This window comes from Mirounga leonina, unplaced genomic scaffold (assembly GCF_011800145.1).
Source record: "Mirounga leonina isolate KUSES-001 unplaced genomic scaffold, KU_Mleo_1.0 Mir_154, whole genome shotgun sequence".
Classification (NCBI taxonomy): Eukaryota; Metazoa; Chordata; class Mammalia; order Carnivora; family Phocidae; genus Mirounga; species Mirounga leonina.
Window position 1 is genome coordinate 54,108,890 of NW_023270389.1, and position 20,683 is coordinate 54,129,572.

Here is a 20,683-nt window from a genome sequence, read left to right on the forward strand (position 1 = left end):
AAGGAAGGAAGGAAGGAAGGAAGGAAGGAAGGAAGGAAGGAAGGAAGATTGATTCTCCATTGGCTATTCTTCCACTATATTTGAAGATGTGAGGATGTGAGGCTGAGACAACTGCAACCATCTTGTCACGTGTGAGGAGAGTCTATCTGAGAAAAGAACCAACTCCAAGGAGACAGAACCAAAGACTGAATCAGAGACCTGAGGGATATCATTTGTACTCCTCCATGAAGCTTCATCTAGACTAAATGTGGACTTTTCAGGAACATGATTGTGCTGTACCTCCTAGAATCTACTGATAGAAGTGCTGTCTCTGTTCCCATCAGATAGTCATGGCTTTGTCTCCTGTGGGACAAGAAGGCTGCAGAGACAGGGGTGTTTTAGCATCATTTTTATAACTAGACTCTAGCCCCAACCCTGAATCTGGCTCTTCCATCCCACTGAGAGAGAATCCTGGGGATGGTCCCCATCTAGCCATCTGTAACTTCCACCTGCTTTGTTTCAAGCACCAATGTCAGGGATATTAGAGGAAGCCAAAAAGAAGTAAAATAGTTACTACTGCAGAACTGTGGAAAGGTTTAAGAGATAAAGGCACCAAGGCCAGGGTGTAAGAGGAGTTGAAAAATAGAAGAATTGGCTGAAAATGTATATGCGATGTTGATAGACCTCCAGACCCTTTTTCTCATCTTGCATAACCATGTAGTTACTCCTCTTGACCTCAGCAGAATATTGAAGATTTACTTTCAAAAGAGGATGAACCTCTTTTGAGGGACTCTGGACTCAAGAAGACCTTCAGGTTTGCCATTATGAAAGCAGAGGGATTAATTAAAAGTCTACATGCTGAACAGTGAGAACCACCCCACACCCCTGCCAACTCAATTCTTCCTCTTGACTCTGAGACCACTGGACATCAGGTTATACCAGACCAGCGCAAGTGAAAATAATCCAGCCCCATCACCCTATGATAAAGCCCATTAGTCAATGAATCCCATTCATACACATTTAGAATTTCCGTCAGCTTGTTAGTGCTCTACTCTTCTATCTGAATGAGCAGCAAAAGATCACCAATCACTTGAACAAAAGGTCTCTGACATCAAAGATAATGACCAAGAAAAACCACCAGAAAAAAATGCACTCTCAGAGACATTGTAGATTACAAAAGGAAAGCCTCAAAAGATCTCTAATTAAAATCTTTAGAGAACATACTGTACTTGCAAAACCAAGAGCATGATGTTATTTTAAAAAATAAAAATACTCATGTTAAAAAACATAATAAAGAAATAAATAATATAAATAAATAAATAAAAATAACATTCACAAAATGAGAAAATGCTGTTGGAACTTTTTAAATGATATCAGAAATGAAAAATTAATCAGAAGAGCTGAAGATAAAGTTGAGTAAATTTTGCAAAACGTAGAACATAAGTACAAAGAAACACGATAAAAGAGGAGGATTTTTTTAAAAGAGGGTTAATCCAGAAGTTCTAACATGCTAATAATAAGGATTCCAGATAAAGACAACAGAGAAAGTAGGGGCAATTAATTATCAAAGAAAAAAAAATTCCTAGAATTGGAGAACATGCATCTCTATATTGAACAGACTCATCACTGAGTGTCTTTCCATAATTACTTTAAACACACACACACACACACATAAAGCCCCATTTGGGGGTCTCTGAAGATAAACTATTATTACTCAGCTCACAGAAAGAAAAAAATCAAAACATCGGCAGAAATAAGGTACTTTTCTGGATTCTGAAATGCTAACAACATAAAATCCCTGCTTATGTAAAATAATTATAAATTAAATAATATTTTACATGCATTAAAATGTTTTATTTTTAATTCCTATTTTTTAATTTATTTATTTAAATTCAATTAGCCAGGGGCGCCTGGGTGGCTCAGTCGTTAAGCGTCTGCCTTCGGCTCAGGTCATGATCCCAGAGTCCTGGGATCAAGCCCAGCATCGGGTTCCCTGCTCGGCGGGGGGCCTGCTTCTCCCTCTCCCACTCCCCTGCTTGTGTTCCCTCTCTCGCTGTGTCTCTCTCTGTCAAATAAATAAATAAAATCTTTTTAAAAAATAAAAAAATAGAAATAAATTCAATTAGCCAACATACAGAACATCATTAGTTTCAGATGTAGAGTTTAGTAACTCATCAGCTGCATATAGCACCTAGTGCTCACCACATCACATGCTCTCCTTAATGCCCATCACCTAGTTATCCCAACCCCCACCACCCTCCCCTCCAACAACCCACAGTTTGTTTCCTATGATTAAGAGTCTTTTATGGTTTGTCTCCCTCTCTGATTTCTTCCCATTCTGTTTTTCCCTCCCTTCCCCTATGATCCACTACACTGTTTCTTATATTCCACATATGAGTGAAACCATATGATAATTGTCTTTCTCTGATTGACTTATTTCACTCAGCATAATACCCTCCAGATCCATGCATGTCGACGTAAATGATAAGATTTCATCCTTTCTGATGGCTGAGTAATAGTCCATTGTATATCTATACCACATCTTCTTTATCCATTCATCTGTTGATGGGCATCTGGGCCTTTCCATAGTTTGGCTATTGTGGACATTGCTGCTATGAACATTGGGGTGCAGGTGCCCCTTCGGATCAATACATTTGTATCTTTGGGGTAAATACCCAGTAGTGCAATTGCTGGGTCGTAGAGTAGGTCTATTTTTAGCTTCTTGAGGAACCTCCATACTGTTTTCCAGAGTGGCTGTACCAGCTTGCATCAATGCAATCCCCATCAAAATACCATTGACATTTTTCACAGAGCTGGAACAAATAATCCTAAAATCTGTATGGAACCAGTAAAGACCCTGAATAGCCAGAGGAATGTTGAAAAGGGAAACCAAAGCTGGTGGCATCACAATGCCGGACTTCAAGCTCTATTACAAAGCTGTCATCATCAAGACAGCATGGTACTGGCACAAAAACAGACACATAGATCAATGGAACAGAACAGAGAACCCAGAAATGGACCCTCAACTCTATGGTCACTAATTTTCGACATAGCAGGAAAGAACATCCAATGGAAAAAAGACAGTCTCTTCAACAAATGGTGTTTGGAAAACTGGACAGCCACATGCAGAAGAATGAAATTGGACCATTTTCTTACACCATACACAAAGATAAACTCAAAATGGATGAAGGACTTTTAGGAAGAGAGGGGTTCCTATTTTAAAGAAACAAAACACACATGAAACAGAAGGAGTTTTCACTGCGAGTATATTTGGGTAACTCTTTTAATAACTAAAGGGGACTGTCTGAATTCTGCACCAGAAGTTTATTTTATTGGTTTTTTAAAATAAGTAGTTCATGGGCGCTTGGGTGGCTCAGTCGTTAAGCGTCTGCCTTTGGCTCAGGTCATGATCCCAGGGTCCTGGGATCGAGTCGCACATCGGGCTCCCTGCTCGGCAAGAAGCTTGCTTCTCCCTCTCCCATTCCCCCTGCTTGTGTTACTGCTCTCGCTATCTCTCTCTCTGTCAAATAAATAAATAAAATCTTTAAAAAAATAAAAAAATAAAAAAAAAATAAGTAGTTCATGGGGATTAGAAATATCTGTTTTCTTAGATCTCACTTAATTTTACTCATATAGGTTCAGACTATATCCCCTAGTTATTTTTCTTTCAGCATCTTAAATTCAAAAAAAAAATCTAACAATATTAATAATGGCTAATTAAATTAACAATAAAATTAAGTTATGAGAATTTGTGTTACCTTGAAATATACCCAAACCCTTAACATTTTAAACTAATTCTCTTTCATCTTAAAGACCACACACTCACCTTGAGGATCAACTTCTTTAGCTAGCTTCAACGCATCTGAGTTTGCAAGATCGGTGTTGGCTGGGGTAACAGCCAAAATCAGACAGTTCTCCCGTGTGATGAACTGCATAATCATTTCTCTGATCTGATACTCAATATCTGGTGGCTGATCTCCCACGGGCACTTTAGTAATTCCAGGTAGGTCGATAAGTGTGAGATTTAACACTGTGTGGAAAAAAAGAGTCTTACATATACCCTCAAAGCTAAAAAATAACAATGCAAAATCATCTGTCTCTTTAGTGGAAATAAAACAAGCTCAGCTTTACATATTGTATATTGAGCTAACTCAAACTTGTATGTAGAATAAAAAGCATAGAATACAAAATGGCTTTGTTAGTTTTCTCTATTTTTATGATATGATTGTGCTATACCAAATGATCATTTTAACCCAATTTGAAAGGTATTAATTTGCATAGCTAAGAGAGAGCTGTCATATCTGTAACTAGTATGTTATAATTCAAAAACTGAACACGAAGTGCATATGCTGTCTGCCAGTCTTGTACATTGACCACAAATGGCATAAAATTCTTAGGGTAAGATTTGTCCTTCGCTTCAAACGCATCATATACTATCTAGAGGGGGGTTAGACACTTGGCCTATGGGAAAGCTGTGAGCCATTGTGGTACCATGAGGTTACTATGTAGGGTAACCGCCGGACTCATGGTATACCATTGGGAGAGCAGGGAACTACCCCTGCGTCAGCTACTCCAGCTGTGACCTGGCTATCGTTCTCTGCACACAACAGAGTTGGCATCAAATCCTCTTGGAAAGTCATAATTGAGCTTATGTCACTCATGCTCCATTTCAAAAGCAACAGAGCTGAGTAGAAGGTTAGAGATTAAAATCTGCCCCACTGAAAATTTAGTCAGAATAGAGGCTATTCCATATCACATACCATGAACTGGTTATCTAATTTGTAAGTTTCTGCTGATAATCTAGAAAAAATCATCGTTGGTTCCTCAGGAAGAGAATAAATAGAAATATATGGGGCTACAAGAAAATCCAATAGAAGACTCAGTCACAGTACCAGGTACCTCTAAGATTCTTGCTAAGACTGAAGATGTTAAAAAATGGAATTTTTCACGCATACCTCTTGAAATTCTAAAAGTTTAAAATAAACATAAAGAAAAATTTTTAAGTGACATACTCAATTCTGACCTTTTTACAAGTCATGTCCTCCTGCCTCCCCATAAATCTGTGAACTTTTTGGACCATCCCATTTATGGTAGTACCCAAACACAATCCTAGAAACCAGTACTTTCAGAGAGAACAAACCATCTTCTGCACAAATAATGTATGCCAATTAATGCAAAAATTTTTGAGGACAAAAAAATTTGAAATTTTGTTATTTTACTTACCATGTGGAGAATAGACTCGTAAATTTATGGGTATGGAGGAAATGCCTTTATTCATTCCAGTCACTCGATCTGTTTCTGCTTCAATCTCATGGCGAACTTCATCAAAGTCTGTAAATTTTTTTCCTTTGCAATGTAGAAATTCAGCATATTCTACAAAAGACAAATTAACACAACTTAAAATCCATGCACTCTTGCAATAATTGTAAGGAAAAAATGTTTCTTTAACTACAAATCAAAGTATCCCATATTGTCTCCTCAGCCATTAAAATGAGAGAATACAGTAGTTACTAAGAAACACAGCTAATACTTTAGAAATATTAAACGCAGTACAAATGCTAAGAATGCTAAATTTGCTAATTTTCAGATGAGCAATTAAGTACTAAAAGTACTAAAATCATCCAGTCTATTAAATAATTTAAAGAGAATACTGGCCCTCCAAAATGATAAAACAAACAGCATCTGATTGTTAAAGAAATTAAGTCTAGGGTACATACCTAATCCTATTAGCATGTCCTTTTTCAATATCACCACTTTATCAAGAGGGAATTCTAAGTTATATAAATATAGCTTCAAAAGGCAAGACAATTCAGAAACAAAATTACTTAATTCTTTAAAAAGAAATAATATATGGAATATCTTAGCTTTAAAATATACTATTCAAGATACCACACCAACTTGTATAGTTAAAAAGATAATTTCTCAAGAAAAAAAAAAGTTTTAGATCAAAGAAAATATTACCTGCAATCAGAAAAAAAAAATCAGTATCTGTGGAAGTAGGAAAAACTATATATAATAACAGAAAATTAGATTAAGTTTCAGTAACATCTTACTCACTGTTGTACTATCAATTTCTATTCCTGCTTCCAGAAGTATCAGGTATATAACACAACTCAAAAAGGAAGCTGATACTATTAGACTTAAAAAAAATTACAATCTTGGGGCGCCTGGGTGGCTCAGTCATTAAGCGTCTGCCTTCGGCTCAGGTCATGATCCCAGGGTGCTGGGATCCAGCCCCGCATCGGGATCCCTGCTCGGCGGGAAGCCTGCTTCTCCCTCTCCCACTCCCCCTGCTTGTGTTCCCTCTCTCGCTGTGTCTCTCTCTGTCAAATAAATAAAATCTTTAAAAAAAAAAATTACAATCTTAATAAGAGAATGAATCTTAACAAATATTTTAGTTTTTCTAATAACTAGCTGAAGAATTGTGGCACAAAACTTAGACTAAGGCTAAGTATCTGGAGCCCAGTTGTCAGCTGAGACAATTATTAGTAGTCTTTCCGCCATTTCCACCATAAACATTTAAACTTCACCCACTATGACAAAGCCAATAGGGAGAAAACTATAAGATGTCTTCAAGCAGCTTAGCACCAGTTAACACAGGCAGCATGAAATGGTGCTGATCTGCATTTAAAGAAAAAGGAAAGATAGAGATAGGAAAGATGGCTTCCAGTTGCAGTGCCTAAAAAAGAAAGTGAGGTTTGAACTGGGTACTGAAGAGTGGGGAGGGGTTTCAGTGTGTGCAGAGAGAGCAAGGTCTTTCAGGGAATCAGAGAATCTTAATAGTCCAACATATCCTGGGCTGGTTATCATCCAGGCTCTGCTCAGAAACATCCACTGATGGGAAACTGAGGCTTTGATGTCCGGAAAAAAACTCTTATTGGGAAAGAAAAACAAAACAAAACAAAACTTTTTTTTAACTAGGCTCCACGCCCAGCATGGAGACCAGTGCAGGGCTTGAACTCCCAACCCTGAGATGGAGACCTGAGCTGAGATCAAGAGTCTGACGCCTAACCAACTGAGCCACCCAGGCGCCCCGGAATGTTTCTTAACAATGGTCTGAAATCTGCTTTCTGATCATATTTCCTTGGTCCGGCTTTTGCCCCCTGGAGCTACTCAGGCAAAGTCTTCCTCCCTGTAAAAAGTCCGGGATTAATCTGAGCCCTGGCACAAGGAGTCCATCTTCTTCCAGGCTTTTCCGAAAGAACTGCAGTGACCTAATGTTTCAAATGTTAGAATGACAGAGACTTTACTTCATTTCAGTCTTTCCTGTCAATGTAGGTAGACATGAATATTTTTCTTTCTTAGTTTTTTCATACAATACGTGCTACTTTCTGAAAAACGGCAAGCTAAGACTCCCACAGTTCACTCCTCAGTGGTGCAAGTATACACAGTAAAGATTCATTAGGCTTCAGAATTATGGCCTGAAGTGATGACTGCATCTTCCGGCATGTTCTTTTCACATGTTTACCCTCATAGGTGCTGTTTTTATTAGCATCTAAATTCCCGGAAGATACAGCCTTGATTTTATTTACCTAACCCAGTGGATTGGCCAGAATCAAGGGAACATAAGAGTTTAAAGATAAGTAGAAGATAAAACAATAAGAAAAATAAAGAGGAACAAAGGCTGTCAGATCCCAGAAAACAAAGAAAAATTAATATATAAAAAGGAGTCATAAATAATTTATAAGAAATGGAACTGTACTTTTTCAGTTCAATGTATTTTGTGGAAAATGCATACTTGAGGGCTTATAGCTATCATAAATATTACTTTCATAAAATTAATAAGCTTCTGGATCAGAGACTACATTTTCAATTATGTTGCCGATCAATAATTCAAGCAACACAAGCATAGACTTCTCTTGTCGCCACTAGATGGCGCCTACTTGCTTTCTCTGTAGGAAACCAGTGCCCTTCCAGAAAGCTGCAAAATCAATGCAATTTTTCAAATTAGATTTAAATTCATTCTTGGTCTCCTAAAAATGCTTTTATTTTGAAATTGAGAGATTAGAATTGTGCAGGACCATCTCAAACCTTTGTGTCTTTTTAAGGATAGGGTCCCGCAGAGAGATTTAAAGGTGCTGGTATTCATTTATTTATTCAACTAATACTTTGAGCTCTTACTATTCACCACGCACCATTTTAGAAATTGCAGAGGAGCGGGACGCCTGGGTGGCTTAATCGGTTAAGCATCTGCCTTCATCCCAGATCATGATCCGAGGGTTCTGGGATGGAGCCCCGCATCGGGCTCCCTGCTCTGCAAGGGAGTCTGCTTCTCCCTCTGCCTGCTGTGCTCTCTCTCTCTCTCTCTCTCTCTCTCTGACAAATAAATAAATAAATCTTAAAAAAAAAATTGCAGACGGGAAAAAAATAAGTCTCTAACCTCATGAAGCTTAAATTCCCATGAGATGAAACAGTAAACAATGTGGGTGTCGCCAGATGATAAATGCTGTGGAGAAAATTGAACAGTAGGGGGGATATTAAATGCTAGGGCAGAAGGATTGGTTTGTTATATGCTTTGGTTGAGGAAAGCTTCTCTGATATGATAAAGTGACATCTGAGCAAAAACTGAAGAGAAGAGGGAGGAAGCAATGCTTTACACAGGTGCATCTCAGCAGAGTCCCTGAACCTGGAAGCATCAGGGAAGGAGAGCAAGGCCAACATGTCTGGATCACAGACTTTGTGGGGGAGAGGGGCAGGAGATGAGGTCAGAGCTGTGGTGCAGACCTGGATTGTGTGGAGCCTGTGGGACTTTAATTTTTACTCTGAACGAATAGTAGACCACTCGAAGGGTCTGGGGTAGAGAGACACGATGTGACCTAGGTTTTAAATAAATTACTGTGGCTGCCATGTTGAGAACAGACACTGAGGAGTAAGATAGGAAGCTGGCTACTGGGATAATGGAGGTGAGAGATGATGGGGCTTGGACCAGGGTAGCAGCAGTGGGAGTGGTGAGAAGGGGCTAAATTCTAATGTATTTTGAAGGAAAAACCAATAGGATTTGCTGATGGATTAAAGGAGAGGTGCAGGAGAAAGAGAGGAGAGTCAAAAACAGTTTCCCAGAGTTTGACCTCAGCAATGGGGAGAATTTTGAAATAGAAAAGACTGAAAGGAAGACTGGAAGGTTGGGGAGATGAGGGTTGCAGACCTACTACACTTGTGATGCCTACTCCATACTTACTACACAAGTGGAGAAACAGAGCTGCTGCTAATGGTTGAGGATTAGCAGCTGTAAGAGATACCACTCACATTCCCAGTCATCTGTTAAGCGTTTATTTATTCTGAAATTTTTCCAGAAGACGGCAGTCAAGTGTTTAAGGAAAAAGGCAGCTTTTTCTAATTAGCACAAGAATGCCTTTGGGGCTAGATACACTAGTCTTTCATCTAGGGAGAAGTACAAGCTAGAAATATATATTTGGAATTCATTAAAGTCAGGCAAGGGGATGAGGTCACTAAGTGAGAGAGTTCGTTGAGGAAGAGTCAGAGCACCGGGCCCTGGGTGTTCCAGGACTTAGAGTGAGAAGGAGTGGTCCACAAGACAGGGGGTAAACTCAGAAAGAGGTGACCCAAAGCCAAGTAGAAAGGGTTTTTCATGAAGGAAAGAGACTTCCACTCCATCCAATACTGCCAACATGTTAAGGAAGATGAGAACTAAGAATGATCATAGAATTGGGCAACTTGAGAGTCCTTCAAGACGTTGACAAGAGCTGCTACAGTGGAGTGAGGCAGCTTGATTGGAAGAGATTAGGAGAGAAGGGGAGAAGAGGAAGTAGAGATTGATTGCAGACAATTGTTTGAAGTTTTGCGTAAAGAAGAGGAAAGCAGTGAGAGGCCAGCTGGAGAGGGATGTGAAGTCAAGGGAGGGTTTTCTAAAGATGGGCAAACTGATAACACGTTCACAGATTGATGGCATTTATCCAGTACTAAGGGAAAGGTGACAATGCAGAACTGAGAAAAAAGCAAGTGCTGAAGTGGTATCTTAAGGCCAAGGGGACGGCATGCATTAGAAAGGTGCAGACCAGCTCCTCCGTAAAAACAGAAAGGAAACAGAACAATGGGAGTCAACAAGACAAACTGGTGAACTGATGGTGGAGGGAGCATGTGGAATTCATCAGGTGAGAGCAGGGATTTATCATATTTGTCTGAAGTCATTTTATGTCTTTAAAAAACATTTCTGCATATATTCTCATTGGTTAAACCCTACAAATACTATTATTTCTACTACCAAATACATCACACACACACACACACACACACACAGTAGAGTGATCCCAAATGACTGACCTAAGGGTAACCATAGGAGGGATGTCAACTAGGTTTAACCTACGTCCATCATTGGGATTCAGACCTGCCCAGCACTTCAGAAGAACCAATGGGGCAGAAACCACAAAATCCATTTCTTTATGGTCCCAAAGTGCCTCTTAGAAAGCAATTCATCCTACAGGATGGAATTCAAGCAAAACCTACTTTGAGTTGCTAGAACCCATCTTCTACCCAGCTCTGTAGACTCACAGGTCTATGTCCCCTTACCTTTAATAGTATAGTGATAAGGTCAGACCACACATTCTACTTTCTCATTAGAAAAACATGTCATAATTTATAGCTACAGGATTATATTGCCAACAAGGTGTGTCTCACTAGCAACAAGGTAAGCCACTCCTGTTAGGCGATCCCTGCCACCTATTGAGTGGACTATAAATAGGTGGACAGCAGAGGTGGCGCACATATTTTTGAACAACTGACCACAGTTGCTATTGAGGAGAATCATCAATCAGCTTATATCATCACACAATCCTAAATAAATCTTTATTAGCAATGCAGAATTTAAAGATGACCACTTCACTTCTCTGCTGTCCAAAAATACAATTATAGATGAAAATCCTGAAAAGGATTATCACAAGAGTAATGCTTCACTTACTATACTCACCCCTGAAAGTGTTCACATGAGTCTGGGGATGAAGGAAAATCTAACACCTAAACCAAAATCTACAGAACAGGGTATAGCAGATGATCAGCAGCTGCATTTTTAAAGAGCTAGTGAATGTGTGCCTTCTGAGACTTTTACACTATGGTAAAGTAAAATGTCTGAAGGTCTAACAATCTCATCTTATGGTTGAGATATATTCTTTTTCATAGAAAGGTAGGGTTTCCAGTAGCACAACTTCTCTTGGCATGTTTTTAATGTTCCTTTCATTCTAAATGCTTGGTAGTTGGGGACATGAAATCGTCTCTTACTCAAACAATTCCAGACTTCAGCCCAAGTTCAATCTGAATAGAAAGTGATTAAATTTCTTAGCCACAGGCTCATATAAAGGATGAAGGCTATGTGCATATTAGCACTGAAACCCCGATAATGCATCCTTGAAATTCTATTGTGTGGCAGAATAACCTGTCTTGCTAAAATTCATAATATGTTTTCAGTTTTGCAAAATAAGACTCCTAGTTTTAAAAATCATCCCTGTTTCCCCAGTGTTAGAAACAGTCTACATTTGAAGCAAAGGTTATGACACATTTTTATATCAAACAATAATGGGGGGGAAAGACGGGTATTAAAAAAATCAAAGCTATCGTTCTTTTTTATTTTTATTCCCCTGTAAAACATTTTAGCACTGTCATTTCTAATAGTCATGAAAAACAAATTATGCTAGGTTAAACAACTGACAAGTTGTTTGGGGGAAGCATGGGATGGTTAACGCCTGGGCAGCATTCCAATCATCTGTGAAAAGCACAGCATGACCATAAGAATTTAAATATTTCCAATATGCCCCTTCCATGTGGAAAAACATGCATATGTTTCAACTAATCAAGGTTACGTAAAAAAGAATAATTATGGAACATATGCACATAACCTCTTGTCAATCTTTATTCTAAGAACTGGGGTCCTCAATACTTTAGCTGGGGTCTTATTTCTGAAGGGTTTTAATAGCAATGTTTTATGAGCACAGGGCTCCACCAAAAATAGAGTACGTGGGTCGCATAAAGAGGGAATAGTTTTCAATGCAACTAGTTGAATTCACTGGCTGAAAAGTGTCTATGTATGACTATATTTAAAAACATTTTCTCAAAGAAAGAGGCTACATCTTACTCATCTGTGTTTCCCTAATGCCTATCATATTTAGAGTAAAGAACATCTGTGGATTTCTTCCTTCTTCTTTAAAGCAGGCCATTTTGCATACCATTGATCAATGTTAGTTTTGGGGAAAAAAAAAAAAAAAAAAGCTTCCCTCAAGCCTTCAAGTCATCCCAAACTGAAGGCAAGGTCCTAGAACTGTGGTTGAATAAGCAACATAGTGAGTTACATATGAATTTTATAGACCCAGATTTGAAGTAGAATCAATTGTGTCCCTAAGGTAAACATGGAAAGTCTAGTAATCAGAAAAAAAAAACAAACAGGAAATCTTAAAAAGCTAACAACCTGAGAGAGTCCAGCAGTGGGTGAAAGGTCAAAGTCTCAGCACGAGGGTTAAGAACAATGGGGTAGGATGGGAATAAGGAGGGCCAAGGTTTCATAGCAGACAAAAGGTGAGTGCCAAGCAGGTATCAGAGACCAGACGCAAATGCTAGCATTTAGGATCAGGGTTCTGGTACTCCAGAGGCAAAGGAGGAGATCAAGACAGAATTCCAGACCCAAGTGAGCCAGAGGATAACCAGGCAGAGACCAAGATGCCAACTCGATCACACAATGGAAGACAGAGACTTTTTCATTGGATACAAAGCCGAAGCCATTTATGCAGGACCTCAGGGTGAAGAGAAAGGACTATCAGTGCTGCCTTGAAATTTACAGCTCAGCAATGTCCTTTACAGTTTTCTTGCCTAAGAGCTGCTAGTTCTAGAGCCTTGGTTGGGCTGAGCCTGCATGTGAGGGTTACGTGGCCCCCATCACTGAAGGAGTGCTAGCACATGAAACCAAGGCCGGCACTTGACAGAAATTCCTCCAGCAATAGGAATCTGTATGAATATTCCACCACAAGTATACAAAAAAATCAGAATCAGCAGCTATCATATCTAAATAGGGGATTGAGTTCCATACTTTTTCAAAGGATCTCGAGGAATATAACAAAAATCAACTCTATTTCATCCTCATAGCTTCCATGTAAAACACAATCAAGAGATAAACTATATTCCAAATACAGAAACCAAGTAAGAAGCATATCAAACACTTGGCCAAAAAATTGCAAAGTGAATAATTATTTTAAGTCTCAGCAGCCTCTGACATGATTTTCCTCCTCTATCTCAAAACATCCTCTTTTATGGACTCCCATTATTCCAACTTCCATGACTTTTCTCTTTCCTCACTGATTGCTCTTTCTCCATGTTCTTCGCTCATTGTTCCCCCCTTCCTCTTCTGTGCTTCCAAATATCGAATACTGCTAGACTTCCTTCTAGACCTTCTTTTCTTCTTTGTCATCTCTATCTTCTCTCTAGTTGATCTCATCTACTATAATGGCCTTAAAAATTTATATATATTAGAGTCTGTCTAATATCAAATGACACGGAAATGATCCTTGGGTAGGTTCAAACTTTACGGGCCAGGTAGAAGATAATGTGTCTGTAAAAGAGACAGAAAGAGTGGCCAGAGAGATAGAAGGAAAACCAGAAGTACGTGGCATTATGGAAGCCAAAAGAATATTCTTTTGGCATGTTTCAAGAAATATATATATATTCATCTGTAGCACTCATTTCTCCCCTGAACTTGACTTCTCTATACCCAATTCTAATGCTTAATTGGCATTTCCACTTGGATGTCTAATAGACACCTCAAAATTAGCATGTCCAAAACGAAACTGTAATTTCCCACTTAGTTCCCCTCCCATCATCCATACTTGCTCCTCCTCACAGTCTTCCACATCTCAGTTATTGCTACTACCATTAAATCATGTGCTCAAATCAAAAACCAGAGCTATTTTTGCATTCCTCTTTCCTCGGCTCTCTCCCTGTCTCACTGCCTCCACTGCGGCCATCCTCCTACTAAGCTGGCACCACCTCTTACCTGGACTACCATAAAAACATCTTAACTGGTCTTCCTGATACCACTCTTGCTCCAATTAACCCATTCTCCACCAGTTAGAGAGATCATTCTAAAATCTTATGTCAGACCATGTCTCTGCCTTTTTAAAACCTTCTGTTAGTTTCCTAGTGCAGTCAGAAATATCCAAATTCCTCACCCTGGTATTCCAAGTCCTAGGCAGTCTGACCCCTGTTGACCTCTATATCTAACACTATCCCCACCTGCCACGTTCAAATTACTTTAGCTGCAACAGCCTCCTTTCTGCTCATGCACACCAAGTCCATTCCCACATCAGGGCCTCTCTAGAAACTGCTCCTCTTCTGGAATGTACTTTCCCAAGACCATGGCATGTGTGGGGTCCTGTCATTTACTTCTCATCCAAAACATCACCTCTTTAGTGAGGCTTCCTTGACCAGGCAAAGAAAAGTAGCAGCTCAGTCACACTCTATCACATCATCCAATTTCTTTTCTTTAATGTACATAATCACAATCTAAAGTTTTTCTTTTTTGTTTTTTATTGCCTCTCTTTATCCACTAGAATATAGTTTCCATGAAAACTGGAACATTAGCTGCTAAACTCCCAAGTGCCCAAAACACTGAACTGCATCTACTAGGCAGTCAATACATATTTGTTGAATTAATGAACAAATAAAATGAATGAGTAAATAAGTGAATGAATCAACATATAAACACTGGAGGACATGAGGTTTGTGGATGTGGTAAAGAAAATGATCATAAATATGGCTTTTGACATACTGAGTGTGATATATTTGAAATATCCAAGTAGAGAGTCAGGAAGTCAGCTGGAAATGTGGGTCTGGAGTTTTAGCCCAGGAGCTATAAATGTGAAAGTCACAGGTACGTAAGTTGTACACGCAAGAGTCTGTCTAATATCAAATGACACGGAAATGATCCTTGGGTAGGTTCAAACTTTACGGGCCAGTTAGAAGATAATGTGTCTGTAAAAGAGACAGAAAGAGTGGCCAGAGAGATAGAAGGAAAACCAGAAGTACGTGGCATTATGGAAGCCAAAAGAATATTCTTTTGGCATGTTTCAAGAAAGAGGAGCAATGGATAATGTTAAAAGCTGTTGAAAGGGCAAGGTAAGTACAAACAAATGGTTATAGGAATTTACAGAAATTGAGCATGTGTTATGTAGTTTCCTGTACCCTTAAACAATGTTCTGTAAGTAATTTAAATATGTATCACTTCAATGATTTTTGCTATAGATTACTTTGCTTAGTTAAAAATTATTTCATCTTTTTTTTATTTTATTACGTTTTTATTCTAATTCCATTATAGTTAACATACGGTGCCACATCAGTTTCAGTGTACTGCTTTAGCTTTCTTACGCATTTTTTTGTGTCTCTTCGCTTGCAATCAGGTTTATAATTGTCACTTCTTACTGTTAGCAAATTCTGTTTTTAAGAACATTCCCATTCTAACTTGTAGCTTTGTTTTACTCTAGAATGAAAAGTCCAGTAACCTAATGTGTATGGTCTGAGTCTAAAGAAATGAAAAAGTTCAGAGTAAGCCCACAACCATATAATACAAGAGCTTTAGATCATAGACTTTGCAATGTTAAGTTTGACTACCCAAGGCTCTTTTTGCCTCCTCCCAATAATTAGTGAAGTTTAGAAACTGAAAATATAAAAAAGAGGTTTTCAAATAAGTACATTATTATAATAATATTTAAGAATAATTGAATAGGGGAGCCTGGGTGGCTCAGTCAATTGGGCAGCCAACTCTTGGTTTCAGCTCAGGTCATGATCTCAGGTCCTGGGATCAGGCCCCACAACAGGCTCTGAGCTCAGCAGGAGTCTGCTTGAGCATTCTCTCTCCCCCTCTCCTTCTGCCCCTCACCCCACTCGCAGTCACTCTCTCTCTAAAATAAATAAAATAAACCTTTAAAAAAAATAATTGAATATAAAAATTCAGAAACAGCAAATGATGCAATGTCATTCCTTGTTTTAATAACACAAAAAATAAGGTAATCTCCCAAGTAAAAATTTGTAATTAAAATTGAAATGACTAGACTTCACCATGAAAATTAAAGTAATCAAATTTCAATACAAAAAATACAATCCAAAGTCTAATTTGCAAAATGAAATTATTTTCACCTAAAATCTTATACACAAGGGATGAAGTTTATAAATGAGGTTTTAGTAGTAATCATATCAGAACTACAAGTATATAAACATGTAACTAAAAAAATATTCTCGAAGAAAATATCTGAGCTACAATATACATTGCTAGATACATTATATCTTAACTGCTTGACCAAAAACCTTTTCCATGAGTATGCACTTCTATGCACAAGTTGTAAGCATGCCATCTAAATATTTTATAAGATCTTAGGGGGGCGCCTGGGTGACTCAGATGTTTAAGCATCTGCCTTCGGCTCAAGTCATGATCTCAGAGTCCTGGGATCGAGCCCCACATCAGGCTCACTGCTCAGCAGGGAGCCTGCTTCTCCCTCTCTCTCTGCCTCTCCCTCTGCTCATGCTTTCTCTCTCTCTCTGTATCTCTGTGTCTCAAATGAATAAATAAAATCTTTTTTAAAAAAAAAGATCTTAGTGTATTAGATAAGCTCCTCAAATGTCTTCATGACAAATTTATTTATTTATTTATTTATTTGAGAGACAGAGCACAAATGAGGAGTGGGGGGAGAGATAGAGGAAGAAGCCAACTCAACTCCTCACCCACCAGGGAGCCTCATGCAGGGCTCAATCCCAGAACCCTGAGATTATGACCCAGCCAAAGGCAGACGCTTAACAGATGAGCCACCCAGGCGCTCCTTCATGACAAATTCTTGAAGGTCATGAAGCTCAGCTAGAAACAGAGCCAACTTAACTTTTGCCTATGGTAAAAGGTATGAATAGAAGTCCACTTTTTACATATGAATATTCAATTTATCCAATACCATTTTTTAAAAATTCTACTCTTTCCAACGAATTGCTTTTGCACCTTTAACAAAAATGAGTTGTCTGTGTACCTGTAGGTCCAGAACTTTATTCTGTTCCGCTGGCCTATTTGTCTATCTTTATGCTAATGTCACACAATCTTAATTATTGCAGTTTTATAATCATTATTAAAATCAGGTAGTGTTTATTCTCCAACTTCGTTATTATGTTTTAAAGTTGTTTTGGCTATTCTGGGTTCTTTGCATTTCCTACGAATTTTAAAACCACCTTGTAAATTTCTACAAAACAATCTAATATTTTAATCTCTACCAATAGCAGTCTTCACAATATTACTCAGAAAAGGTTTCCTCCTCCACCCCAAGCTTGTACATACACACACAAAATATTGAGCTAAAAGCATAAGAATTTTCCCATGGATGTCTGCTCTGCTAAATGCATTAAACTTTAACAAAATTACAGACTCTTATAACAGGGAGGTACATCTCCTCTAAACTCTTTCATGCAAGCAATCAGTTCAATGTTGTTGGGGATCATACAAAAATATTTATCAACTATGGCCCAAGCACTACCTAAGTAGCCAGTATGGTACAGCTTGATAATAAGAAGACATAGTTTTACAACAAAAGTCTGAACAAATAAAAATAAATATTGTATCTTGAATTCATGAAAATTCCTGGACATGATACAAGAATACTTCATTTTATTGTGCTTTGCTTTACTTCACTTTGCAGATGATGTTCTATTTACAAATGAAGGTTTGTGGCAAAGTCTCTATTAAGCATGGCCATTGACACCACTTTTCCAACAGCATTTTCTCACTTCATGTCTTTGTGTCACATTTTGGTAATTCTTACAATATTTCAAACTTTTCTTTATTATATTTGTTATGATGATCTGTGATCGGTGATCTTTGATGTTACTATTGTAATTGTTTTGGCATGCCATGAACCACAGACATAAAAGACAGCCAACTTAATAAACATTGTATATCCTGACTGCTCAACACGCTGGTTGTCCCCCTGTGTCTTTCCCTCTCCTTGGGCCTCCCTATTCCCTGAGACACAATATTGAGATTAGGCCTCTATAAGTGTTCAAGTAAGAGTCACATGTCTCTCACTTTAAATCAAAAGCTAGAAATGATTAAACTCAGTGAGGAAGGCATGCCAAAAGCTGAGACAGGGCAAAAGCTAGGTCTCTTGCTCCAGACATCCAAGTTGTGAATGCAAAGGAAAAGTTCTTGAAGTAAATTAAAAGTGCTACTCCAATAAACACATGAATGGTAAGAAAGCAAAGGGTAGGGCGCCTGGGTGGCTCAGTCATTAAGCGTCTGCCTTGGGCTCAGGTCATGATCCCAGGGTCCTGGAATCAAGCCCCACATGGGGCTCCCTGCTCAGCGGGAGGCCTGCGTCTCCCTTACCCACTCCCCCTGCTTGTGTTCCCTCTTTCGCTGTGTCTCTCTCTGTCAAACAAACAAACAAATAAATAAATAAATATCTTAAAAAAAAAAAAGGTGAAAGGGTGTCATTGCTGATATGAAGAAAGTTGTAATGGTCTGGACAGAACATCAAACCAGCCATTACATTTCCTTAAGTCAAAGCCTAATCCAGAGCAAGGCCCCAACTCTCTTCAATTCTGTGAAGGCTCAGAGAAGTGAGGAAGCTGCACAAGAAAAGTCTGAAGCCAGCAGAGGTTGGCTCATGAGATGTAAGGAAAGAAGTCCTCTCCATAACATTCAAATGCAAAGTAAAGCAGCAAGTGCTGATATAGAAACTGCAGCAAATTATCCAGAAGACTGAGCTAAGATAATTAATGAAGGTGGCTTCTTTAAACAACAGATTTTCGGTGTAGATGAAGCAGTCTTCTATTGGAACAAGAGGCCATGTAGGACTTTCATTGCTAGAGATAAGTCAATATCTGACTACAAAGCTTCAAAGGACACGCTGACTCTCTTATTAGGGGCTAATGCAGCTGATGACTTCAAATTGAAGCCAATGCTCATTTACCATCCTGAAAACTCTAGGGCCCTTAAGAAGTATGCTAAATCTACTCTGCCTGTGTTCTAGAAATGGAACAACAAAGTCTATATAACAGTACATCATCTGTTTACAACATGGTTTACTGAATATTTTAAGCCCATTGTTGAGACTTACTGCTCAGAAGAAAAGATTCCTTTCAAAATATTACTGTTCATTGACAGTATACCTGATCACCCTAGAGCTCTGATGGAGATGGACAAGATTCATGCTGTTTCCATGACTGCTAACACAAAATCCATGCTGCAGTCCATGGATCAAGGAATCACTTTGACTTTCAAGCCAAAATTTAAGAAATAAACTTTGTGAGGCTAGAGCTGCCAAAGATAGTGATTCCTCTGAGGGATCTGGGCAAAGTAAACTGAAAACCTTCTGGAAAGGATTCACCATTCCAGATGACATTAAGAACATTTGTGATTCATGGGAAGAAAACAAAACATCATCATTAACAGGAGTTTGGAAGTTGATTCCAACCCTCATGGATGACTTGAGGGGTTAGAGACTTCAGTAGCAGAAGTAACTGCAGATGTGATAGAAATAGCAAGAGAACTACAATGAGAAGTGGAGTTTGAAGATGGGACTGAATTGCTGCAATCTGACGACAAAACTTTAATGGACAAGGAGTTGCTTCTTATGGATGTGCAAAGAAAGTGGTTTCTTCACTCCTGGAGAACATGCCATGAAAATTGTTGAAATGACAACAAAGGACTTAGAATACTACATAAACTTTGTTGATAAAGCCGCAGCAGGGGGCGCCTGGGTGGCTCAGTCCTTAAGCATCTGCCTTCGGCTCAGATCATGATCCCAGGGTCCTAGGATCAAGCCCCGCACCAGGATTCTCTCTCTCCTCCCTCTCCCACTCCCCCTGCTTGTGTTCCCTCTCTCGCTGTGTCTCTCTCTGTCAAATAAATTAAAAAATCTAAAAAAAAAAAAAAAAAAAAAGCCACAGCAGGGTTTGAGAGAATTGACTACTGCAGATAAAATGCTACAGAGAAATTTTTCCTGAAAGAGTCAATTGATGTGGCAAACTTCACTGTTGTCTTGTTTTAAGAAATTGCCACGTCCACCTCAACCTTCAGCAACCACCACCCTGATCAGTCGGCGGTCATCAACATACAGGCTAGACCCTCCACCAACAAAATGATTACAACTTGCTGCAAACTCAAATGATGGTTAGCATTTTTAGCAATAAAATATTTTTAAATTAAGGTATGTACACTGGTTTTTTAGATATAATGCTACTGCACACATAACAGACTATAGCATAGTGTAAACATAACTTTTATATTCACTGGGAAACCAAAAAATTCATTTGACTCACTTTATTGTGATATCTACTTTACTGCAGTGCTCTGGAACTAAACCCTGCAATATCTCTAAGGTATGCCTATATTCACAATTGATGGCATAAAACTAAAATGAAAAGTAACTTCTGCCAAGATGCCTTTATGTGATGTGATGAGCACTGGGTGTTATACGCAACTGATGAATTGTTGAGCACTGCATCTGAAACTAATGATGTACTTATATGTTGGCTAACTGAATTAAAAAATAAATAAAGTGAAAAAAAATAGTGTTCTTTCTTAGAGTTAAAAAAAAGATGCCTTTCTTTCACAAATTACAAAAATTATTCTATGACTCAGACAATAGTCAATTCAACCAGTTCTTGAAAACTTAAAAAAAAAAAAGAAAAACTAAGTTGTCCCTATGAAGAAAACTCAATAGAACAGGTTGATTAGTGT

General features: G+C 38.5%; 1 protein-coding gene across 5 annotated transcripts in view; it reads right to left on the reverse strand.

Moving 5' to 3' along the window:
- Window positions 1–20,683, reverse strand: part of DNM3 (dynamin 3) — a 559,032-nt gene that overhangs the window by 418,741 nt on the left and 119,608 nt on the right. For all 5 annotated transcript variants that reach the window (XM_035010797.1, XM_035010801.1, XM_035010800.1 and 2 more), the window contains exons 3-4: window positions 5,203–5,352; window positions 3,806–4,009 (exon numbers count right to left, since the gene is read on the reverse strand). In XM_035010797.1, coding sequence (XP_034866688.1) covers window positions 3,806–4,009; window positions 5,203–5,352 — 354 coding nt within the window. The remainder of the gene's footprint in view (window positions 1–3,805; window positions 4,010–5,202; window positions 5,353–20,683) is intronic.